The sequence below is a fragment of the Perca flavescens genome, chromosome 10, assembly GCF_004354835.1.
Source record: "Perca flavescens isolate YP-PL-M2 chromosome 10, PFLA_1.0, whole genome shotgun sequence".
In the NCBI taxonomy this organism is placed as follows: domain Eukaryota; kingdom Metazoa; phylum Chordata; class Actinopteri; order Perciformes; family Percidae; genus Perca; species Perca flavescens.
In genome coordinates this window covers 36,231,468-36,258,016 of record NC_041340.1, presented here as the reverse complement: position 1 = coordinate 36,258,016, position 26,549 = coordinate 36,231,468, and the positions used below count along the sequence as shown (strand labels likewise).

The 26,549-nt window shown below is 41.2% G+C and overlaps 1 protein-coding gene across 1 annotated transcript in view; it reads left to right on the top strand.

Annotated features, from left to right (window-relative positions):
- efnb1 (ephrin-B1) overlaps positions 1-15,192 on the top strand; it is a 62,150-nt gene extending 46,958 nt beyond the window's left edge. The window contains exons 3-5 of the mRNA XM_028589749.1: positions 2,959-3,051; positions 8,861-8,971; positions 11,077-15,192. Coding sequence (XP_028445550.1) covers positions 2,959-3,051; positions 8,861-8,971; positions 11,077-11,471 — 599 coding nt within the window. The 3' untranslated portion in view covers positions 11,472-15,192. The remainder of the gene's footprint in view (positions 1-2,958; positions 3,052-8,860; positions 8,972-11,076) is intronic.
- The last annotated feature ends 11,357 nt before the right edge of the window (positions 15,193-26,549 follow it).

Below are 26,549 nucleotides of genomic sequence, written 5' to 3'. Positions count from 1 at the left end.
AACAGCTTTGGAGCCTGACCGCTTTATTAAAAAAAGCAACATTCCTTCATGCAATGACCAGTTCTTTTTGGTATTTTGGACTCCTAACCGGTTTGTTCCACTAAATCATTAGCAGCAGAATGGGAGTTTCTTTGTTCTTCGTCCTGTCATTGCTTTATCCCCTTGTGTTTTTATCTCCTCCGAGACACACAGGAAGACCCAATTCCCCAGTTTCCTCTTTTCAAAACACGACATGACCGTCGGCCTTTTAATATCTGGAAATCCAGATTTGGATGAGAGAGAGAGAGAGAGAGAGAGAGAGAGAGAGAGAGAGAGAGAGAGAGAGAGAGAGAGAGAGAGAGAGAGAGAGAGAGAGAGAGAGAGAGAGAGAGAGAGAGAGAGAGAGAGAGAGAGAGAGAGAGAGAGAGAGAGAGTCTTCCTTTTTTGAATGAACACTGACATGATAAATGCAAATACAGTGATATCCCAACAAGGGTTAAAATGACAAACACAGGAGTGTGTGTTGCTTAATGCAGACTGTGTGTGTTTTTTATAAAGATTCACCGCACATTTTTTAATGGACTCAACAGTTGTTTCTGGAGTCGATTTCCATCTTGAATAGTGCTTTAATGATGGATTCACATAAGGAAATATGGTTAAAATTGGACATGGTTAATCGGATTATGAATTTCCATCAGTGCAGTAAAAGCCTTGAATTATTTGACGTTTTAAATGGCCTGAATACCAACAACATACAAACTGATTATGTCTTTTAAATCCAGCTGTCTTTCAGTTGTTTGCCTAAACAGAAGCCTCGAAGGGCCAACTGATCACCATGCCACATCAGTAATGCAGGAGCTTGTTCAGCCAGCCTGAAGAAATAGTTAATTTAGATGACAGAAGTAAGTTAACACTGAGAAGATTTGCTCTCCCTGAGTGGATATAAAATTCATAGCATGACACTCACTCGGTCAGATTATTCAAGCGCCTTTGAGCTCGATCTTCAAAGAGCTCATTTTTGTATAACCTTGCCCCGGAAATTTTAAAATTGAAAGAAGAGGAGAAATTGGGTGGAAAATGGCAGGATGAGGTTAGCAATTGTGGCGTCTGGGCCATTCAGGGCTGCGAGACGTTGCGCCTTTAAGGCTGGAAACAGGCCTGTTCACCTCACTGTCTTTGAATGTTCCCTTTACAAGAGACATGCGCTCTGCATGGACTTTACATAAATCATGATACTCACTTAGCTTTTAGTGTTCATTCACATTAATGTCCCACGTAAATTTAAAATCTTTTTGTTCCTGCGCTGCACCCGGCTCAGCTTGGCCCCTCGTATATATTTCAGTGTCCGGTCGTGTTGAGTCTACAGCTGGGGGAATTTGCCAAAGAGCTCATGTCGCAATGTTATTGCAAATTATCACGTACTCCGGCCACTCTAACGAAATGTGGTGGTTCTCTTTGTAACTTAGAGCCTGCGTATAATCTGATAATGTAACATAATATTAGTGCAATTCATTATTTAGTTTTCTTCAATTTCTCTGGAGTACAAAGCTTAAATCCCAGAGGGCAACAACATGTCAACATTAATAATACTTAGGAATGACAAGGCATTTATCAACCAAATGAGCTATTCCATAGCACCGGAGCCAGATTTCAACACTGCTTGATACAACAGCAGTTTATAGCAAGGAAATGCATGTACAAACATTGATACATGATGTCAGGGAGAGTATTTTCATGTTTGCATTGTTTGGACCCACCCAACCTCCCCGTCTAGTAGCTGAGTCTGCCTGTCTTTGTGCCATCATTAGATAAGCACCCTCTCCAAGACTATCTCATCATAATGAGGGTGCCATCTGAAGCAATCGCCCAGGGAGATGGTCATTGAGTTAAGAGGGAGGGAAGGGGAGGGGTAGAGTCAGATAGTGCAGATAAAAAAAAAAAACTAAATGAAGTGAAGAGAGAGAGAGAGAGAGAGAGAGAGAGATAATGCAAGGAAAAGAAACAAAAGCATTTCAGAGGAAGGGAGTAAGTTGAAACAGCAGACTAAGCGGAGATGGAGATCATTTGGGGAATTCCAAAATTAGAGCTGCCATTGCATGAGCCCACACAGGCGCACGGCCACACACACACACACACACACACACACACACACACACATCCATCCGCCTTGTGCTAGCCGCTCAGTGTTAAGGTCAGAGTCACACTCTGTCTCCCTAGGTCATTATCCTGGGCCTGAAAATAGACAGCCAATTGTGTCACAGTGTCTTAAGTGAATGTGACATTGAATAAACAACCCTGAGCTCCAGTCCGAGAAGAACACACACTTTAAAACAAAATGGAGAGAAGCCAATACACACACACACACACACATACTCTAATATATATATATGGACACACACATGCACGCACAAACATTAAGGGAGGCATTTAGCTCTCAGCACTACCAGCAAGTAATGACACATGTGGCTCAGAGGGAGTAAGCAGCTCGAGGACTTGGCAAGCAGCTGGAACTCTCTCTGGCATGTCTCACTGCTAAAGTATGCACAGACAGAAAACACACACACACACACACACACACACACACACACACACACACACACACACACACACACACACACACACAGACATACAGGTCTGACCATGTTCCTCCACTCCACCTCAGCGCCCACCATCCCTCAGTAGACTCTAATGTTGTTCCATTCATTTGACTTCACTTTATTGTGTTAATGAGAGCTGCCGTTGAGAGGAGCTGGCGGTTGATTGAGGGTGAGAACGGCTAATCACTGGAACAGCTAATCAGTGCTTGTCGTAAATATTGATTAGTTCTGTGCGTTATGGACGTGCTCATTAACCAGTGTGTCATCTTCTCTCCTCTTTCTCCTGCTTTTCTTCTCTTTACCCTCCATCACGTCCTACCTCTCCTTGTCCTTCACCCTCTTCCTCTTCTTTCTCCTCATCTTCCTTCTCTCCCCCCTCCAGCAACCTCCAACGGTACAGTCGAGGGCCTGGAGAACCGGGAGGGAGGCGTGTGCAAGAGCCGAGCCATGAAAGTCATCATGAAAGTCGGGCAAGGTAAATGTGTACTCGCCTCACATGTAGAACACAAGCCAGTGCTGCTGCCTTCAAGCCATGTTTCACTTTGCTGTGACAGTTCCATTTCTCGCTGTGTGTGTCTAGCGTGACTTTGTCTGCCGACAGGACCTGCTCTCTACAACTGAAGTTGGGTCGTGAAATGAATTGGCCACCTGTCTCAATGTTTTTTTCTTCTTTGATATGACTTCTTTAATGACATTACCTGGGGCTTGGTAATAATTCAATATGAGTATTTATTGACTTTTAGTGGTGTCGCATCTTGATGATGTCATTATATCGTTCTATCATTTTACAAAATTCTGGTGTCCAAAGTAATGATTCCAAGCAAAATGTAAATAAAAACAAAATAAGATTTGGTTTTCCAGTTGTGTTAGGTGAAATGCGGTTTATTTTATTTTTAACATCCCTTTCATAATTTTAATATTTAAGATTATTTTAAGATTTTGCATACATTTGCATTTGATAGGCTATACACAATTGAACAATATTCCTGTTGATAACGATTCCAGTCATATTACCCAGCCCTAACATTAACAACCATTTTAAAATATAATAGTAAAAATATAGTAATGCAGTGCAGGTCATAAGACGGTATAGATACATTCAGAAAAAAGTAGTGTTGTCTTTTGCTTTTTTATTTAAAAGAAAAATATAATAATACTTAACACTTTACTATACAGCATTAATAAGCAGTATACAAATGTTTATAACACAGTGGAATGTAGTTGTAAGTAGGATTAAGGACTTTTAAAGTGTTTAATGAGTGCTATTTATTTTTCAACAATTATAACCTCCCCTACAAACCATCCATAACTGTTTTTAGAATAGTTAATGAATTAATGAGCACATAATACCAAAGCTGCAATCATATTTAATGATTTATGATTAGGCCCATAAACACGTCCCTAAATATCATGGACTTTATAGAGTTTGCTCAGTTATGAATAAAATAAATACGATACATATGTCTTTAAAATTTAAAAAGGAATTACTTCAAAAAGAATTATTCAATAAATATTACAATTAATAAAATGAATTAATATAATAAACTAATCTTTCACATTCATATTTAAGGGATTTGTTTTTCTTCTTATTCATTCATTCACTAGCTGTCTAAACACCACTTACAGATGCTTCAGGAGCTATTATAGTTTACAAATACATTATTATTACATCATAATTATGTATTATACTGTAGTATGTTATAAACCATTTGTTGTTGTTATTATACTGTTTATACATGTTTAAACAAATTAATTGTTACCAAATGTGCACTTTTAAAGCACTTTCAAATCAGCAGTTTTTCAGTTCATTTTTTTTCATTTATTCAGGTTATTTATCAGGGGCAGTGCATATTAATAAACATCACTGTAAATGTGCCAGAATTAGCCAGAAGGCTAGTTTTCATCTGTAGTCCCTGGGCAGGTGTGAAGTTGGCAGCATAAAATAAACCTAAAATCTAGAAACAAGTTGAAGTCTTTTAAGGTGGGGTGACATGGTTGAATAAACTGTAAGAGAATATAGGGACATTTAAAATCCTACTGAGTTAACTGTTAGTTTTATTTCTCTGGTTGTATTAGGTCATTGCAGGCAATATTGCAAATCAATAAGCAGGACTGCTTTATGGACTGCAGTATTGGATTTTTAGGCTTTCTGCTTCAATGCGATGAAGTTCCGTGATTAGTTTGGTATTTAGTTAAGTATAAGTCTGCCATCTGGTTACTTTGTCTATAATCAGTTTCATAGTTGAATTTCCAGTAAAAATCATGATATATATTAATATCTATCAATATCAAGCTGTAAAATGACCTATACTATGACACAGGATTGTATCCATATTGCTCGTCTCTATTTACAATAGTTTTGAATAAATCTTTTTATACACATAAACAGTTTGTGCAAATAGTGAGATCACCGAGAAATAACAGCGAAATAAGCAATGACGATGAAGGACTCCACTTGAAATTGTAAAAAGGCCTCTGACGTTCCTCAGCTGTTATTCAACCAGATTCAAAGTAAAGTAATCACAGAATGAAAATGTGTTTGAAATCGGTATATAAGTGCATGGTCGGGGTCAGTCATCTAAAAATGCTGCAAGTAAACAAGCTTGCTTTGTTTGGATATCCTTGGACACAACATTTGGTTTTCATCATATATTTCACTTTAAGACACAGTTTTACTCAATATGTGGAAGTCTATATCCTGAATTTGACAGGGTACAGTACACAGATGTGTTACTCTGTAAACATTCCCCCCATCCTCAGTGTGGTTGTTTTGACCGAAACAGACACTAACCACCATCTGAGAGGAACATCTGCCCGCCACAATGATCGGATTCCAGCTTAAAAACTGGTTCTCAACCTGTCAAAAATAAACTGAGACTTTCTGAGAAAACTGCTGTGTGTGTGTGTGTGTGTGTGTGTGTGTGTGTGTGTGTGTGCGTGTGTGCGTGTGCGTGTGCGTGTGCGTGTGCGTGTGCGTGTGCGTGTGCGTGCGCGTGTGTGCGTGTGCGCGTGTGCGCGTGCGCGTGCGTGTGTGTGCTTGTCTGCAAATGTGTGTGCAGATATTTGAATGTTGGCTAGTTGGATGACAGCAGTGTAGCCTGGCAGTCGGTGGGAAAATAGAAGCTAACAAGTTGCTGATGCTAGCAAGGTCTGAGTCGGAACAAATTCAGCAGATACAGTGAAATATACACAATACCTTCTCGGGAAAGGAGACAGGCATTGCGTTATCTTTCCATGTAGGTCAATTTGAGCATCTGACAGACCCGTATTGCAACACCATCTCCAAATGACAACACGGCTGCATGAATGCAGGCAGCTCAGGCTTTTACACTAAACTATTAACTGGGAGAAAAAAAAAATCCTTAAATTTGCGTTAATGAAAGTTGAAAGGAAATGTCTTATTCGAGGAAAGTTCTAGGAAAGTTCCTCTCAGCTGGTGTCTGTTTCTGTGGCTGCCGGCTGTTGCCCAACTTCGCCAGATCCATGCGCTCATTTCCCAAAACGGGCCGAAGCGAGCTGTCACTCACAATCGATGTGCCCTAAAAACCTTGTTAGAGATGATGCTGTTGGCCCAGCTGCTACTACTTTTAAATCTATTTCTGTGGGTGGAATTTTTGATGCATAATGTGTCCAACCCAGTAACTATATAGAGGAAGGGCTGTGAGAAATTAGATCGTCGACAGGAACTTTGATTTAGCTGTAACAATTTCTAGAAAACTGAAAGAAGTTACTGTTAGGGCTGCAACTAACAATTTTCAGATTATTTTATTGACTAATTAATCATTTGTTTGGTCTATAACATCTCCTACATCTAATGTCTTGATATTTTTGACTGACTATATGTGCTAAAAGGATTTGTTTTTTAATCGAATAAAGGGTTGACAGAAAATTAACATTAACATTTGCTGGTTGCAGCTTCTGGAATAGAAACATTTGCAGCTTTTTCTGTTTTATTTAATCGTTAATTGACCATATTTGTCTGGTCAGACTAACCAAGTAATTGGAAGATAAAGAAACAATCATTATTTGCAGCCCTAGACTCTAGACCTCCTGCAGCCACACTAGATGTTGTTTCAATTAACACAAACATTCCCGGGCTCTGCTTGGCTCTGACTCCACATGCTATTGTGTTTTAAGCCACATTTCCTCCGCCTCTGCAGCTAAATGCCAACACTGTCCACAGCCAAGTCCCCAAGATCTTCCCATATGTCCACTCACACTCCTTTGCACTTTGCTCTATGGATTATATTTTGGTGATTCATCCCTGTGGGCAGTATGTGCACATTCTTTGTATTGTATTTTCTTGTGGAGACCCTCCCGTGCCTAATCATGTTGAATCATCGGTTTGTGGGAAATCATGTGCCCTGACACATCAATATCTAATTGTACTTTATATGCTTCCGTGTTCCGTCTTTTGTCTTTATAGAAAACGTGAAGTGAAAAGGAAGCCAAATTGATTGCAGGGGAAATACAGGGAGCCCATATTTTATACATCCATCGCTGTTCAGCACTCTCTTTCTCCTCCACCACATCATGTCACTCACCGTGCTCATTAGAAATATGTTGACTCACCGCCTCGCACGCATTTCTCCCCCTCTCGTTTTCTCTGCCTCTATCTCTCCCAACATATCTGTCTCTCTCTTCTGTTGCTCGATCATTGTCTGCCTCACTCTCACTCCTCCTCCTCCTCCCCCTTTCGTCTCCCTCCTTCTGGCGGGTTGGCAGTTCTGAGGTAGTTGCTGTCTGCATAGCTAAGGGAAATGTCAGCAGTACACACAGAAAAATGGGTCAGAACATTAGAACGCTCCCTGCACATGCTCAGTGGTAGAAACACAATGTTGGGGCTATATGAGTGAATCAGATCACTGTGTCCTCTCGTATCCTCCCCACTTCTCACCCCTGTCTTTTCTCATCAATTATTGACAGAGCACAACAGCTCACGGCTAGGTTCACCACCGCTGCAATTGGTATGGAGCAATGCAGTGGTCTGAACATGGAGAGGATAGGGGATGAGAGGAGATCAATTTGTTCATAGTGAAAAAATAATATTACTCATGAAATTACGTACTCCTTTGTCTTTCAATATTTCCTCCCTCTTTTCTCTCTCTTTTCTATCGTTCATATCTTGCAGACATCCTAAACCCAAATCATTTCCTTCCCCAAGTCTCGGCCAGACTCAGGTGGAAATAGAAAATAGACTGCCAGACTGTCAGGCGTTTTTTTTTCACACACACACACACACACACACACACACACACACACACACACACACACACACACACGGCCACACACTTGCCACCAGGGACTCAAATGTAAATTGCCTCCCCACATGCCCTCCTCTCTATTTCTCACACGCACCCTTCGAGCAGGCCTTCGGGCAGATGCAGATAAGGCCTGATAGAGGAGAGGCAGCTGATAGTGTTCTGTGGAATCCATCTGATCGGCTTCGGTAATAGTTTATAACTGTCCCGTCTGCCGGCCCTGCCCTCGTAAAAGCCGCACCACGGACCCACCAGTGTTTACCGCACAAAGACTTCAAAGTGCGTGTGCTAAAATCACAACAGACAGACAGATAAACTGTCTGTTTCCTTTGCGTTCCCCTCAGAGCTTATACAACCCTCTCCTCTTCCCCTCGTCTCCCCCCTTCTCTTCCCGTCCTCCTATCCTCTCCTTTTCAGAAGTGGGTCTCTTTCAGGCAGAGTTAAAGCCAGAGCAATAAATAAGACATATTATGGCCTTTTAACGTGATGAATTATGTATAACAATAAAAAGTTAATATATAACTACTTTACCCTCATTCTGCCAGGCCTAAGTGTATTGTAACTATATTGTAGGTGTGTGTGTGTGTGTGTGTGTGTGTGTGTGTGTGTGTGTGTGTGTGTGTGTGTGTGTGTGTGTGTGTGTGTGTGTGTGTGTGTGTGTGTGTGTGTGTGTGTGTGTGTGTCCGTCCTACGCTCTCATGAATGTGTCGGTGTTGGAAATGCCTGTCTGAGTGTTTGCTGAAGGAGCTGCTGATGTTGATGTGAGCTCATTTTTTTTACGACAGGACAGGGATACTGGCATGTTTCGCAGATGTTCGCTAACTTGTCCTTCCTCTTTTTGTGCTTTTATCTTCACTTCTGAGATGCTTTCAACACATGCAAAGATAACCTTCTCTGTGTATAAAAAGATATATCAAAAGATAATACAAAATAATCCTTGCCGCTGCAGAGGAACAAGTCATTGTAATTCAGCGCATGCAGCTTGCCAAGGCTGAGTTTCTGTGTGTTTTTTGATTCCCACAGTCCCAAACGCAGCGAACCCCGTGGCACCGGAGGCTCCAGAAGACAACATCATACCGGAGTCCAGTCCCAGTCCGCCTGGTCGGAGTGGACCCGATATGCCAGGAAACCCTGGTGAGCAGATTGACAGACCAACATTATACCCATAAACTGCAGCTTCAGACTCTTTACTGAATGCATTCTAGTTTCTAGAGTGCAAATATTTTAGTAAAATAAAGGTTTTTGAAGTGTGAAAAACGAATATTCACAGCCTCAAGGCTTCCTCTAATAATTAATCATATTTAGCCTGAAAAGAGAAAATAAAAATCATAGTTGACTCTCCAAAAGTAAGTATTCTCTCACATGGCTTTTTCATGCCGCAGGCATTCCTTTGATATCTGTGGGTCAACATGCAGAAAAAGATGTAAAGTCAATGGTGTACAGAATAATACTCACCAAAATGCAGCTTCTATAATAAAACGATAAGAAATCACACCCAAAACAAATACAGCTCACCCGGAGTCCCTTTCTCATTCATATTGTACACAAAGCGTGTGCTGCACCCAAGGAGACTTAAAGACATACCTCTTTATTATATATCTTTTTAAACCTCATTAGAATTGCAGATAAACGAAGATTAAAAGCCAAGATAATTGAAGAAGTCACTGGAGCCTTCTTGGAGGCTCTGGGCCCTCCTTGTTTCCTGTGTTCACCAGCACCTTTCATAACTGCTTCCCACAGAAGGAACCACTTTTTTGACTTACTCCACAACTTTATGCCACAAACTTCCTCCAAGTACAGACTGTTCTGCCTGTCCCAATGTGATAAGCTGCCCTCATTTAATAATTGCTTAGTAGACATTAGTTTCTCTATAAAAAGATTTCCTAATGTCACTTTTTCCTATACCCGGGCTTTTACCTGTCTACCATTGTTAGATCAGTGATTATGTCAAGTGAAGAAGTGAAGGGTGGAATGAAGGACATGTCACTGCGGTTTGAGGGGCTGATATTTCAGGAATGAAATGTCTGACAGCTTCACTCCAGCTCTTTCGAGTGCCCAGAATGTACGAAATTCCTCGCGCCTCTGATTTCACTGATAAGGCTCGAATTGGTAGCTGTAGGTGATGTCACTTAGTCGTGATAAGGCGCAAGGCGCAGTTATCCCCTCTTTTAAAAAAAAAATGGTTAAGTGCACAGTGGTCAGTCATTAGTGGGGATGGCAGTCTTCGGAGGTATGAGACTTTGTGTGCCGGTGGGGGGGTCACGGACAGTAAAGAGGTGGTGGTGGGAGGAGGAGGTGAGTGCTGCTCTTTGGCAGCAGCTGCACGCATACATGGAAAACAGATTTGGTTCTTCTCAGATTTCAGTCAGTAGAGGAGCCAGTCTTCTCTTTCTCATCCAGTAACAGCCCCCCCCCCCCCCCAATCCCAGACAAAAGGATAAAATAAAATCAGATGTTCAGATATGCCCCCTCATTTTTTCCCCATATCTCACTTGGCCTTTGCCATACAAATGTGGCCTCGACATGTCATACAAGTTGCCAAGGCTCAATCTTATCAGAGCAGGAATCTTTGTTATGATGAGTGATGTCTACAGATTTCATTAGGAGTCTATTTTGAATGAGCTAATTCAATTAGATTACATCAATGGGGCTGTTAGTCATGTAGAGCAAACAACAAACAGGGATGTGATCACAGTTGATTTAGGCATAGAACAGTAAGATCTGCACATGACAGGACTGGCTTACAGTAAATTATATTACTCCTTTTGGTTGGCAGTCTCTAAGGGACTGTATGAAAATGATTTGGGTGGGTAGGGCTGCTGACTCATACCCCCCTCCCACCTCCCCTTCTGTAAAAAAAAACCCAAAACTGCAATATATCAAAATAATAATTTATGGCAAACTTAACAAAATAGTGAAACACAGCCAGTCACTATTTTTGCTTAAGGAGCTGCTACATAAATTGTTATTATAGCCACCAAATGTAAACCAGGAACAGCTCTGTGCCGCTGAGCTTGTGCACTGCCATATTTTCACTGCACACCATTTCCTCTGCATATGGCAAATGCACCTTTATGGCTCATATGAAAACCATATTTTTGATGGGTCTATTTGGTCTCCTTTTTATATAATAAATCTCACAAATAATAAAAAATATGTGGTAAGAAAAAAATAAAAGACCCTCCCTAATAATTTATGTACAGTCTCTAAGCAGTCTCTCTTTTTATTTCTCCCTCTAGACACCATGAATCAGGGCCCGGCTGGTCCCCCGGGAAACTCCGACGGCATCCTTAGCTCCAAAGTGGCCATTTTTTCCGCCATCGGGGTCGGCTGCATCATCTTCCTCCTGCTCATCCTCCTCCTCGTCATTCTGCTCATCAAGATGCGCAAGCGCTCCAGGAAAAACGCCCACTCGCAGCCCCGCCCCTCTGCGCTGTCACTCAGCACGCTGTCCAATCCCAAGCTGCCCGGGGGCACGTCTGGCACGGAGCCCAGTGACATCATCATTCCGCTGCGGACAGAGAACAACTACTGCCCTCACTATGAGAAGGTGAGCGGTGACTATGGCCACCCCGTCTACATTGTCCAGGAGATGCCCCCGCAGAGCCCTGCCAACATCTACTACAAAGTCTGACACGCTTCGCGCAGCGACACAGTCAGGAACGAGAAAGAGAGGAGCGCTTGATTAATGTTCTTGGGAAGAACACTTTCCCTGCATTTTGGGGACTTGATGCTTCTTCAAGCCCGTGTTATTTTTACCACCTGCTGCACAAATCTGGAGAGACACACACTGACCAGTAACCAGCAGGGTTGTGAGCTGATTGCTGAGAGATGTTTATTCTGTTTGTTTGGGTTGTCTGACAATCCCCACCTACCTGCCCCTTCTCCTCCTCGCCTCACCTCCCCACCTTCTACATCTCCCCCACTGTTCTCCGACACGGGGGTGGGGTGGGGGGACTGGAGCGAACCAACAGATGGAACTCTAGCTTCCTGGTTCGCTGTCCCCTTTAACGGGCAGGATATAACTTATCTCAGTTCCCTGAAGAACAGTCTGTGCTACACCCAATTAAACACACCATCCCAGCACACTAGCCAGGAACAGGCAGACACAGGCCCCGGATGCCACTCAGCCTGCAGTTTGTGTGCAAGCATAAAATGTGTGTGTGTGTTTTGCGTGTGTGTTAGTCAGGGCTCCGTGCTGGGCCAGGAAACTCTCCAGATAGCTCAGGTATCAGACACAGTGTGTGAAATAATGTGTTCCTCTCCCTTCGCACCTCTGATGTTTGCCTTACTTACTATTTTTGATGGAGGATTTCCTCGAACCCTGATTCAGTTCACAAAGCAGTTGTATTTTGTTAGACTTTTCCTACAAGTGCACAATGTATAGAGTTGAATAGATCATCATTATCACTCCGTCTTCTCACCATCCATGTCATCCATTACGTTCATTTTTTTTCCCTGAGAAAGAGAACCTTGACCTGGACTGTTGATGTCATAGTGTGTATGTGTGTGTTTCCTGGAAAACTCCCTTCTCCACTGGTCTGATAGGAGCTTAACCATTACTCTGGTATTTATGACCTGCTTGTGTGTATTTGAGGGTGTGTCCTGACTGTGTGTGTGTGTGTGTGTGTGTGTGTGTGTGTGTGTGTGTGTGTGTGTGTGTGTGTGTGTGTGTGTGTGTGTGTGTGTGTGTGTGTGTGTGTTTGGGCATGTTCGGACCAGTCCTGTATCTGGGCAGACTTACTGGCTTAAGGGTTGAACACTAAGTTACTGTATCGTAAGGTTCAAAAACAAGACCGACAGACTGACGCGCCGACAAACAGACAAGCCCAAGATCTTACAAAACCCCTCCAGCACCCTAGTTGACTGATTGAAGGTTTTATTGTCTCTGATGAGCTTTCGGGGAAATGGTTTTTAAGACAGCAGGCAGGTTGTATTTGTTTATTCTGGATTCTGGTGCTACGGTATGAGCATCAAACAGTTAGTTTGGTGCCTCCTGCCTGGGCGAGGTGGGCGTAGGTTGTGTGGTACAGCACTGACTGGCTGGCCTACATAGGTAGGATGCCCTATATATAAGTTGGATAGCGCGCTATGGCAGAACATTGGGATACAGTATTGTTAGATGCCAATTGGCTGCCATCTGTGGATGAGTCAGTGGAGTGCGCAGTCAGTGGCGTCGCCAGCGTGTGACTAATCTATGTGCCATCTCTGTGCCCACACTCACCAGCCGGGGACAAGAGAGAGCAAGAGTGGCGGATAAAGAAGAAAATGTTCCTGTGACTTGGCTTTAACCTGAAAGGAAGATGGCGGTGCGGATGGGGATGATGGGTGAGGTGGGGGGAGTGGGGTGGAGGTAGTTTAGCATTCATTTTTCCATCCTCTCACCAGTTGTGCTGTGAATAAAAATGCTGTGCAGAATATTCCTCAGTCAAGGTGTTCAGCCAGCGAGGACACTGCAGCTCAGCTATCACACAGCCCAGGGCAGCGGCACCGAGACAGGATTTACTGCAGATGGATGTGTGCACATGTGCACATCAAAGCTCGCTTTTAGGTGATGGGGATGGGTGGTGTTTGAATCTGTCTCTGTGCACATTTAGGTGTTTTTATGTGTGAGTGCTTATTTGTGCTTATATTTGCAGTTTTTCTCGGTGTGTATGAATGCTTCTGTGGTCGAGCAGCTCAACACAGACTTGTTTTGGGACTGGAAATAGGTGCTCCAAACAGTGTGGCTGCCAAAGTACGGAGCGCTGCAGTCCCAGTTAATGATGTGTGAGAGGAGAGGGGAGCAGATAAGGACAGCTATTCCTCAGACACGAGCTGACGTTTGACGCACATGTGCACACATACGCACAGACACCGAGACTGACGGGTCCAGGTTTATCTCCAGTCAAACGGTCAGACTGCCTGTGAATGTTTATTTACCAGCAGAGACACCTATCATCTGCTGCCACATACTATTGCCATCCACGGATATACACTGCTGAGTTAAAAGGCAGCCCAGCTTGAAGACTCTGGGAAGACTCCAGTAGCTTTTGCGTGTCGTTAACCTCCGAGTTAACAACCTAAACAGCTGCTCGTGCTTTTGTGGTCCTGTGTTTTAACTCAGCATGCAGCCCTCAGTGGCCCTCTGTGAAACACATTTAGATCAAATATTTTTGTTTCGGATCGGTGCGCATCCATTCACCTCCACCAGCCAAGGGAGTCATTACCAAATTACCACAAACCATATCTCATTTTTATTCATTCTAGTGACCACTTAATGTTATTAAAATTTTGGGGGGGAGAAAAAAAAACTAAAAGGAGACAACAGAGAAATGTAAATATATGGATAGAGCCCAATTTAAGATGTAATTTCACCTGAACACTGCTCATAAGAAAAATTTAAGATTAGATTTTTGTAATGGAGGATGTTTGTAAATAGCTGTCTTTTTAAAGTGTGTTTTGTATGAATCCTTGCATTTTTGTCTCTGTTTGCAATATGTTTTTATTTTCTTTTCTTTTAGAGTTAAACTAAATATTGCAACGGTCACATGAGCTGCTTTTTTTTTTTTTTTTTACAGCGTCCAGTATTGTCAAAAAGTCTTTGTTACCACATGTGTTTAAAAAAAAAAAAAAAAAAAAAAAAAAACTGGGGTTCAGAGTTTTTACATCGCCATTCAACAGGATTGTAGTTGCTCAGAAACCATTCAGGACCGAAGCTTTGTCATCGAGCAGCTTTGGATAGGTCATTGAAACTCCGAATGATAAGGCCCCTTCCCTGTTGGAGACAGCACTTGACTCTGCATATGAAGACTGTGTAATTCCACTGCTTTTGAGTTACCTACACCTTCCAGTCCATTATTAGACGTAACAAAAACTTTTTTGGTCCAGAAAGATTAATCTTTTCTCAGTTTTAATAAGTCTATCGGGCTATACGAAGAGAGATGTAGAGCGAGAGGGGGAGAAGAAGGAGAAAACGGGCCACATATAGAGTGTGACTGTTCTGCGCTCGCCATAAATCATCCGGTATACACCACTCATTATCTCCCAGGCGGTCCTTTGTTTTAAAGTTGCTCTCTCCCTCCTTTCCTAATTTAGCACAAGGATATTGGTTGCTCATGGTATGAGCCTCACTGTATTTCTGCTATTGTTCAAAGCCACAGTATTATTTTTCAATGTGCATGTGTAAGCAAAACCTGTTGAATTTGTTTCCCTTTGTTTGAATCATAACTGTCAAGTTTTGTTATTTTATTCTTTTTGCCATTCACTTCTTTCGCCGCTTCTCAGCGTAACCTATTGGCACCAGCTACAATGGAAATAACGTTCCACCAGTTTGGAAACTACGGCATATTGATAAATAAATTTTTTCCCATGGATCTTGTTCTGGACAGACTTTCTTTCTTTCTTCCTTCTTTGTGTTTTCTTCCAGCTTTACAAATGTGGGTAAAATATTTCATTTGCCATCTCACTGACCACCTTAGTTCATGGTGGGAGCATAAACCAGACGCCCACGCTCACTGCACTTCCCTTGCAGACACCCCCCCCCCAAAAAAAAAACCCTCACCTCAGGGGTCAGTGCTGCACAGATGGGTTTGTTCTGATACATTAGTCAGATTGAAATCACAAGCAGGCTTCATAAATTCATATTCGGGGAGTATGGACACGCCTTTTTGCATAGTAACTAATACCCGTATCAACCCGCTCTGCCCTGGTGTCCTCCAAAATTACATTTCTTCATACATGATTAAATCTGATTGGCTGCACTCGGCATTTCCATTGCGTTTGTCTGAAATTACAGTCTGCATTTAGCCGACTGAGGAACAAACTCCAAGTCCTTGGTGAAATCAGAGATGGCATGAAATGTAATTAAAGTGATTGTGCATTTTCTCTGACAAACACATCAGTGTTTGTGGGCATGGCTTTCGTGTGGCTGATGATGTGAGCAGAGACGGAGTGGGCGAGTGAAGAGACTGATGGCAGGAGAGAGAGAGAGAGAGAGTCAGGGCAATAAGAGACATGATGTGCCTGTGGCTTCACTGCCCCCCCACACACTCACTCCCCCATCCTCGCTGCTTCTCTCTCTGCCCCAGGGCAGGTACGTTCATCTGGTTTCCTGGCTCGGTCCCGAGACGCCCCCGTAGATCCACGTTACTGTGGGTTTATTAAATCCTTCCCCCTACTGAGCTACTGTGTGTGACTGCATGTTTTACTGTGTATCTCTCTGTGTGTGTGTGTCTGTGTGATTGTGTCTGTGCATTTGCCAAAGGGCTCTCCTGTTGTTCTACAACAGAGTCTACATCACAAAATAAGGAAATATTACTGTTGAAACATGCACTGCAGCATTTTTACTCTTCATTTTTTGGGAAAATGCATCCTCTTTTTAAATACAATACATACATATATGTAGGCTATATTGTTGCATCATCTTCAGCAGCCTACAACTTTTATAGGGTTCTCTTTAACTGTCAGTATTTGTGCTCTTAGACCCTACTTCATTTGCATATTTAAACACCAGTGCATTTTTAAAATGCAGCTAAAACACCCTTGTGAATTTTCCCTTGATGTGACCATGTGTAATTTTCCCACATTTTGCTTCTTTTTTTTTATTGTGTAACATTGTGGCTCACATGTCTTTATAGATGAAACAAGTCACCTGGGAAAGCAACAGCTGCCAGCAGTTTGAGGTGGCTTAGGAACAATTTAACTTACATGCATTTTCATCCATGACCATGAATACTAATTGTGAAAAACAACTTCCAAGGAAGCAAAAGTAGTAAATCACTGGAGATTATCATAGAGTCACTTTTCGAGGCCTACAAGGGGAGCAAACTTGCATTTTTATGTGTGAAATGAACTTTCTTTATAAGATGACTGCAATTGCATAATATAAATTCATAGCATGGGCTGCCATAGTAATTACTATCAAACTGATGTAAACTAAATGAAACACAGGCTTTTAAGGTGAAGAAGAAGCAGAGATTAATGTTTTCTTGAGCTGAGTAATTCATTTTAGATTGCACTGTTAGTTATTTGCCTCAGATGATCACCAACCGGTTGTGCATTAGGATAGTTTACTTATCATTTTGTTTGCTATTACATCACTGCCTGCAAGGCAAGTCACTTTCACTTCTGACGAGGCCATGTGGAGCTTGTAAAGAAGCCATGGATGGGAAATAAAGTTGTCAGCAGGAGATGTAAAGTGATAGCTAACCAGATGAGGAAAAGAATTCAATAACACTGGTACGATTCCTTTAACGGTGTAAGTTGGCACCACATCTTAGTTTCCCCTCACGTTATTTCACACACACTGCTCCCACACAAAATCTGCTGCATGTGCAGACACTACCCTTGATCTGTTAAAGCAAGAAAGTTCAAACTCTGCAACTTCTCAACTGTGACAATAACCAACAGTGCAATCTAAAATGAATTACTCAGCTCAAGAAAACATTAATCTGGGGGATAGTTCGTCAATATAGCTCTTAAGCGATTTGGTGTGCCATCTCCTGTTTTTTCATATGGATCGTGCGGGAGACTTGTAACTCACACCAGAATCAATATGACATGCTATGGGACATGTTCTTTCTCATGTAATGTACATATACATATTTTATGAGTTAATGCATCACTCGCCTGTCATTAATAATGCAGGCCCACTAATGCTTTTCATCAAATGCTGCTCATCAAATATCAAGAAGATTTTTGGTCAATCAACAGAGGAAACCTGAGATGGCGCAAAGAAACAGAAAAACCATGAAAGGAGAGTTCATTAGTCAAAAAATAACATATGGATTGTTAATGAAAGGGCTAATTAATGTGATTCAAATTCCAATCAATTGGGGGGGGGAACTATATATAAACAACATTCCTCTTTAATCTCTCAGAGGGGCAGGAAAGGGAAATTCCACCAAAACATCTTGGTTCTCTTGGGTTATGGTATGCTTCCTTTTATGTTTCATTACACACGCACACACACACACACACACACACACACACACAGCCGCCAGCTACATATTGATGGCATTGTCATGACCAGAACATGCCTGATCAGACCTGGGCTATGGCAGGGATCCAGGTCTGACCGAGACTCATCAATCATTTAGAGAGTAAAGGACCTAAAAGACATACACACACACACACACACACACACACACACACACACACACACACACGCATGGGAGAAATAGCTGTTGCGGCTGGCTGCTGGGTCACAGGTGTGGAGACCAAGAAAGAAAGTGGGAATTATTCCCTTTTTTTCATTTTCTCTACCCCTTTAAAGAGAAACAGCCCACATCTTTGAAAACATCCCATTTCCATCCACATTTCCTTCACCCAATTTAAAACCCACACTTCATTCGCCCCCTTAGCATCACCACCCTTCTCCTCCTCCATCTCCTACTCTCAATTAGGCCATGCCTCGAATCTTAGGCATTATATCTGGTGGCCATTTATATAACATGACTCCAAAACGCATTTGCACAATTTTCCAATTACAGTATTATGCCTTGAAGCTTTGGTTCCTTCTGTCTCTCTCATTCCCCCCCCTTTCACTCAAACTGCTTGTGATGTTTAACACTACAAAAGAGTCACCCTGGCACATACAGACAGACACACATTTGTGCACATTTTAACATTTGTGGGTAATGGCCTCTCTTTTCTTTTTATATTGTTGATGTTTAAGAAACTTTATTTTCATACTGTTTTTTAATAATAATAGATGGAAGTTTTTTAGCACATTTCAAGGATCAAAGGGCGCTTTACATATATGAAGGCAGAACAAATAACACACGCACATAAAATAGTGGCAGCAGTGAGTGGTGGAGGAAGTCTAAGTACTGGGGGGGTGGAGTTATTTGTTGATGAGGAGAAACATTTTGTATAAGATGCAGGATTTGACCAGGAGCCAGTGAAGGTGGATGAGGGTGGGGGTGATGTGCTGCCAGGGCTTGGTGCGACTGAGAACCCTGGCAGCTGAGTTCAGCACATACTGGAGCCTGTCCAGGGATTGGCTGGGTACCCGAGACAGGAATCCATTGCAATAATCCAAACAGGAGGTGATGAAGGCATGGATAAGGGTCTCTGCCACAGAGTCTGTGAGTGATCTCTGCAGTCTGGAGATGTTTTTGAGATGGTAGAAAGCATATTTGGTGTGACTGGAATGAATGGGTGGATTCCAGAATGACACCCAGGATGTGGACTGGGGAGGGGCAGATGGAGCAGCCATTCACATCGAGGAGAGGATCTCCAACCTTCCGGAGCAGCACCTTGGAAGCCAAAACCATGAGCTCTGTTTTGTTGCTGCTTAGTGTGACTAGGTTGGACGACATCCATGTTTTTATGTTGTGCAGGCAGTTGACAATGACTGAGGGGGGACCTGGGTGCATGGTTTTGTGCTGAAGTACAGCTGGGTGTCATCGGCATAGCAGTGGAAGCTTAGGCTTTATTGGCGGATGATCTAACCAAGTGAGAGCATGTAGATGGTAAAGAAGAGGGGTCCGAGCTCAGAGTCTTGGGGAATGCCTTGGGGAACGCCTTGGTTGACTGAGACCAGGGTGGAACTGTAGTCTCTAGTGACAAATTATTTCCTGTTAAAAAGATATGTCTGGAACCAGGAGTGAGGCTTAGGTAGTCAGATAAGCGATTGAGGAGGATGGTGTTTCAAAGGCTGCAGAGAGGTCCTGGAGAATGAGGATACTGATGTAGCCGGAGTAAGCAGCGATGAGGATGATAGGGGTTTGTAGAGCTCATGGTTGGATTTGGGCGGCAACTGCTCTTTCCAGGATCTTACTAAGAAAAGGAAGGTTGGAGATTGGCTGGTAATTGGTGAGGTCATTCAGGTTGAGACCTGGCAGGAGGTGCCACGCCCAGTGACAGTCTGGTGTGTGTGTGTGTTTGTATGCTTGCAGGGTGGTTGGTGTGTTTTTGTTTTCTGTCTGTTCACCCTCACTCTCCACAGTGTGTGGACACGCCCCTCCTGCTGTTCTCTCTCCGCACCTGACACCAGTTACTCATCAGCGCACCTGCAACTCATCTGCTCATCATCCACCTGCAAAGACCAGTCTGACTTTCCGCTTCCTGTCGGATTGTTAGTTTACCTCCAGTATGCATTTCCTCCAGCCTACATGCAGTATTTCCGGTCTTGTTTTTATCGAGTATCTAATCTGACTATTCCGTGTTCCGAGAAATACTCACCATCTGAATCTTCTGCCAATTCAGCCTTCCCTCGGACCCAGCACCTCCTCTGCCTACCCAGCTGTCTCCAGAACCAGTACCTACACCGTCTGCTCTGCCAACACCGGACTCACCACCACCACTGCCAGCCCCAGCCTGCTTCAGACTCAGATCCTCACACTAACCATTGACTTTAATTATTCAATAAACAAATTATTTTTGCACCAGTTCCAATCACTGCGCCTGAGTTCTGTCCCCACCCATGACAGGAGGAGTTGATAATGTCCAACTTGAAGTTGCTAATGTCCACCATGATGGGGCACAGGGAAGTTAGGCATGCTTTGAACAAGGAAGTGACCATGGGGTCCAGAGAACAGGCGGAGGCTTTGGCTTTGGTGAACAGCTTCACGACATATGGAGCATCCACATTAGAGGAGGGCATGTAAATATATTAAATACCTACAATAGAAAACAAAATTAATTTGAGTGCAGGAGAGGAATGGAGCATGAAAAACAATTTTTTTTGTATGTGTCTGGGAGAACTTTCCTGCAATTTGTGTATTTAAATGTAAATATGCATGTTTGATAAACATTTACCTTATCTATACAGAAAATAAATAATTCCTAGAGGTGCAGATGGATCTTGTCTGTTAACATGTGAAATCATTCCAAAAAAAACTCTTCTGAATTACAAGTAGCTTGGTAAAAAAAAATGAAGGCTAAGTAGCAGCCCAAACAATATTAAAATAGTAAATACAGGGAAAAGACCTACTGTATATTAGACTATAATAAAGAGTTAAATGAGAAGTGGGATGTATCAAAGAACAAACCTTTATCAACCAAGCTTTTTTTATAAACCTCTTGCATACATATTCAATATGTTTTTAAAATGTATTCTTTTATCTACAATAATTCCTAAGAATGTTGTATGTGGTACTTGGAGAAGTTATGTTCTATTTATGAATATCTTTGCTTCATTCATTTTTGTTGCAAAAGATCATGAAGTTCCTTTTTTTTACATTGAGAGTAAGTTTATTCAGCTGAAACCAATAGCAGACACTTTCTCATTTATACCCTCTATTAGTGTTACAAAGTCATTGGGTGAGGCTATAAGATTGGTATCATCTGCAAACTAGAAAATGCATTTCCTGCAGAAAATGCTTGTGAAAGCTAAAAAGCTAAACTGGATTGCTGGCATAATTGCGCAAGAAGAAGGTGAAGTAGTTTTATTAAAAAGAAAAGTCAAGTATAGTATAGTATAGTATGTTGAAAAAAGTCATAACAAGTCATAGTGTAGTATATAAAAAAGTCAAAGTATAGTAAAGGGAGAGGAGGTTAACAGTAACACATTTCAAATTGTAAATGAGTCAAGTTATTGGTTGCATTTGAAGCAGGAAGTTTTACATCCAATCACAGTAATGATGTTAACACAAAATAGACAATGCACAGGCAATTTAGTGATATCCCTGCAGTTGTGGTCTTGCCCGGTCTTGAAATAAAATCCGAGACCGAGTCGAGACCTTCAAAAGACTGATCTTGAGTACTACAACACTATAGTATAGAATGTCCAAAAAAGTGATAAAAAGTCATAGTACAAAATGTTGGAAAAAGTGATAAAAAAGTTATAGTATAGTATGTTGAAAAAAGTCAAAGAAAAGTCAATGTATAGTATGTCGAAAAAAGTGATAAAAAAAGTCATAGTATAGTATGTCGAAAAAGTTCATATATATTATTATTATTATCATATAATAATAATAATAATAATATTATCATATATATTATTTAAAAGTGATATGACTCATACTATAGCATGTAGAAAAGTAATAAAAATGTCAAAGTATAGCATGTCGAAAAGATTGAGAAAAAAGTCATAGTATAGCATGTCAAAAATAGTCATAGTATAGTATGTCGAAAAAAGTGATGAAAACAGTATAGTATATAGAAAAAAGTCATAGTATAGTATGTAAAAAAAATGATAAAAAGTCATAGTGTAGTACGTCAACAATAGTCATGGTATAGTATGTCAAATAAGTGATGAAAACAGTATAGTATATTGAAAAAAGTCATAGTATAGTACTGTATGTCGAAAAAGAGCCATTAAAGTCATAATAGCTAGTAGTCGCTAGTATAGAATGCCGGAAAAAGGAGATAAAAAAGTAATAATGTATGTCGAAAAAAAGTCATAGTATAGTATGACGAAAAAAGTGATAAAAAAGTCATAGTATAGTATATTGAAAAAAGTGATAAAAAACTCATGGTATAGTATGTCGAAAAAGTTAATGTATATTATGTTGAAAAAAGTGATACGACTCATAATATAGCATGTAGAAAAATAATAAAAAGTCATGGTATAGTAAGTCAAAAAAGTGATAAAAACAGTATAGTATATTGAAAAAAGTCATAGTATAGTATGTTGAAAAAAGTGATGAAAACAGTATAGTATACAGAAAAAAGTCATAGTATAGTATATATACAGTATATTGATTTTTGTATCGATTAGTTTACTATACAGACTTTTTGTTTGGCGTTTGCATGTTCTTTCAGACTTTCTTTGACATACTATACTATGACTTTATTCAATATACTATACAATAACTTTTTTTCTGACTTTTTTCGCTATACTATACCATCCATCCCTCCATCCATCTTCGTCCGCTTATCCGGTGTCGGGTCGCGGGGGGAGCAGCTCCAGCAGGGGACCCCAAACTTCCCTTTCCCGAGCAACATTAACCAGCTCCGACTGGGGGATCCCGAGGCGTTCCCAGGCCAGGTTGGAGATATAATCCCTCCACCTAGTCCTGGGTCTTCCCCGAGGCCTCCTCCCAGCTGGACGTGCTTGGAACACCTCCCTAGGGAGGCGCCCAGGGGGCATCCTTACCAGATGCCCGAACCACCTCAACTGGCTCCTTTCGACGTGAAGGAGCAGCGGCTCTACTCCGAGCTCCTCACGGATGACTGAGCTTCTCACCCTATCTCTAAGGGAGACGCCAGCCACCCTCCTGAGGAAACCCATTTCGGCCGCTTGTACCCTGGATCTCGTTCTTTCGGTCTTGACCCAGCCTTCATGACCATAGGTGAGGGTAGGAACGAAAACTGACCGGTAGATCGAGAGCTTTGCCTTCTGGCTCAGCTCTCTTTTCGTTCACAACGTGCGATAAATTGAATGTAATACCGCACCCGCTGCGCCGATTCTCCGACCAATCTCCCGCTCCATTGTCCCCTCACTCGCGAACAAAACCCCAAGGTACTTGAATTCCTGCCATTACTTTTTAATCACTTTTTCAACATACTATATAGATTTTTTTATCAATTATTTTAATATACAGTGTAACGGTGGCTAAGGGGTCAGCAATGATGCACCAGCAAGTAGTCAGTGCAGACTCTTACCTTTGGATCAATTACCAGACAGGTCTTGGGCTTTTTGTGTGGAGTTTGCATGTTCTTCCAGACTTCTTTTGACATACTATACTATGACATTTTTATTACTTTTTTCAACATACTATACTATGATTATTTTCAACATTTCTATACTATAACTTTTTTATCACTTTTTTTGATATGCTATACTATGACTTTTTAATCACTTTTTTCAACATACTATGCTATGAATTCTTTCAATATACTATACTATGACTTTTTTCTAACTTTTTTTCGACATTCTACACTATGACTGAAAAAAGTGATAAAAAGGTCATAGTATGTCAAAGACAGTCTAGAAGAACATGCAAACTCCACTCAAAAGTGCCAAGCCCTGACTGGGAATTAATACAAGGGTCAGAGCCTGCATTGTCTACTTTCTGGTGCTGCAGTGCTAACCACAGCTGTATAGTAACAAAGTAGAACTACTTCACTACTCTACTTAAGTACTAAAAGGCTGTATCTGTACTCTACTGGAGTATTATTTTTTTTCTCATATATTTCCACTTTTACTTGAGTACATATTTTCGATGAATGAAATACTTTTTTATATGCTGCATCGTTACTCGTTACTGTTGTGAATTCCTCACGCTACGGAGACCGTGTAGGTTACAGTGTGTGTAGTTACGGCTACGTTAGTTCATTACGTAAGAAATCCCCGAGATCACGTAGTGTTTCTTTTCATTAGGGTTGCCCGATGTAAGTTTGTACTCTTTCTATTTAGTTACTGTTGCAGCAGAGTAATCTATTCCTGAGTTGTTTGAGTCTGCATAAGTCCTAAATGTTAACCCTTTGACCCTGTGATGTGAAGCTGATCTAGTTTATCTGGATGTTGCTAGCTTCCTAACTTTCCTGTTCGTCACACATGTTACTAGCTAGTGTGTGATATGTTTTTTGGGGGCTTTAATCGTTACTGTGCTGGAGAGGATGTTCATTTTACTTGCACAGTGTGATAATTGTACATTTTATTTCAGTATTTGTTAATATTTGTTATTTTTAATATAATATATTTGATATTTGTTAAATCCTTTGGCTACAGCCTTGGCTAAACATTTGACATAATATAAACAATATCATAGTCAAACTTTTGACTGCTTTCTTTATTAATAACTAAATAACACAATACTTGTACTTTTACTTTCAGTACTTGAGTAGTAGATTTTAAAATAAACTACTTGCTATACTTAAGTACAAAACATGTTGAATATTTTAGTACTTCTACTTACGTGTGGTGCTTAAAGAGCACTTCTACTTCTACTCAAGTCACTTTTTTGATAGAGCACTTGTACTTTTACTCAAGCATACTTGAGTAAAAGTCTCCAATCTAGTCTCTAGTACTTTATACACCTCTGGTGATAACCTCTGAGCCACCGTGACACTGAAGAGTACAAAAAGTGATAAAAAAGTGAATATATTATGTCGAAAATAATTGTAAAAAAAAGTCATCCTCTATTATTTTGAAAAAGTAAAAAAAAAGGTAAGGTTTAGGTATAAAAAGTATACAGACATAGTATGTAGAAAAAAAGTGATAAAAAAAGTCAGAGTCAAAATGTTTGTCAAAAATAGTTATAGAATAGTCCGTCCAAATTTCTTTTTAAAACTCATAGTATAGTATGTCAAAATATGTAATTAAAAAGTCTTTGCATAGTATGTTAAAAAAAGTCATAAAAAGTCATAATAGTATGTCGAAAAGTCATAAAAATGTCATGGTAAGTCAAAAATAGTCATAGTATGTCAAAAAAAGTGATAAAAAAGTCATAGCATAGTAGAGACCGAAAAATGTACAGAAGAAGTGGATTGATGCTGCTGAATCAACATTCACACAATTATCACACCTGTTGGATTATAAACACTGAGTTTAACTGAAGGAGCCCTGGTAAACTTCCCATCGAAGAAGCCTGAAAAAAGCCTGAACAATATGTGGTATCAATACAATGACCTCACAATGAGCACCAGAAAGCATTTGCGAACATATTGATATAAAATTTGTGTGGATAAAGTTAAAACATGTAAGCATATCAGTGGTTTATATCGAGGATGTTTAAGAAGGGCTGTCAAAGAAGGGATCCTTGTAGCTCTTGTAATTTGGAGGCTCACTGAGACAAATGTAGAAGTGCTATTGCTTAAATGAGCCCATTGGCTGATCAATGTCCTTCAGCAGAGTTTTTTCAATCTATAATTTTACCATAGACTTCATTAGCATGGGTGGCTTAAAACTGCAGAGTAGAGAAAACTGCCCTTTTATTAAGCTACAGTTAAGCCGGTTGATGGTGCTGAACAGCATTCTTGGGTGGTTTTGCTGGTTGCCAATGAGAAAAGAGTAGGGAGGGAGCTTCTTTACATGTCCTCATGTGGTCTTTCGAGGCCTTGAGGTGGACGGTGAGGCTGGATCTTCCCCAGCTGACGACCAGTGGCCTTCATGGTGCAGAGTTTGGTGATGAACCAGGGGACACGACGGCAGAAGGACACAGTCTGGGTTTGTTGGGGGGGGTGAGAGTCAAGGCTGTGGGTTAGGGCTGCATTGTAGTTGGCTACCAGGCCATCTACTGTGATAACAGGGAGATCTGGTACCATATGGGTCGCTATGTTACAGTTTTTCTCAATTGTTAACACTGGTACCTGAGACACAATGACCACAACCTGTTACTCATCTACCAACCCCCTGAACCAGTTCTGCTAAAACACAAGCACAGTTCCTACTTACACTCAACTTCTAAACCACACTTTTTTTCAAAAAATGACCCACAATTCTCTACATAAAATCACGTGTTCACATGGAATACACCTAAATTCCCTACTCTATATAATACTCTACTCTAACTCCTCACATGGACAAACACATGTTGCACAACTGTTTAGCAATCAGAGCTTTAGCAATAAAAGGGCAACAGGTAAGCTAAGCTATTTTGGAGCAATGGAAGCCAGCATAGGAGAGAGAGGCTTAGCAAGAGGAGTGAGAGTCAGGAAGAGGAGGAAAAGGAAGAGCAAGAAAATGGAGAGCCATATCTCTGAGGAGATTCGGGTCACTTTGGTTGACTAGGTCCTCAACCATGGTAAAAAAAAAAATAATAATCCACCCAGAGATGGAAGGTCTATGTGCAATTCCCTTTTGCGTGTACCTCTTTTGCAAGCTATGAAAGATACATGT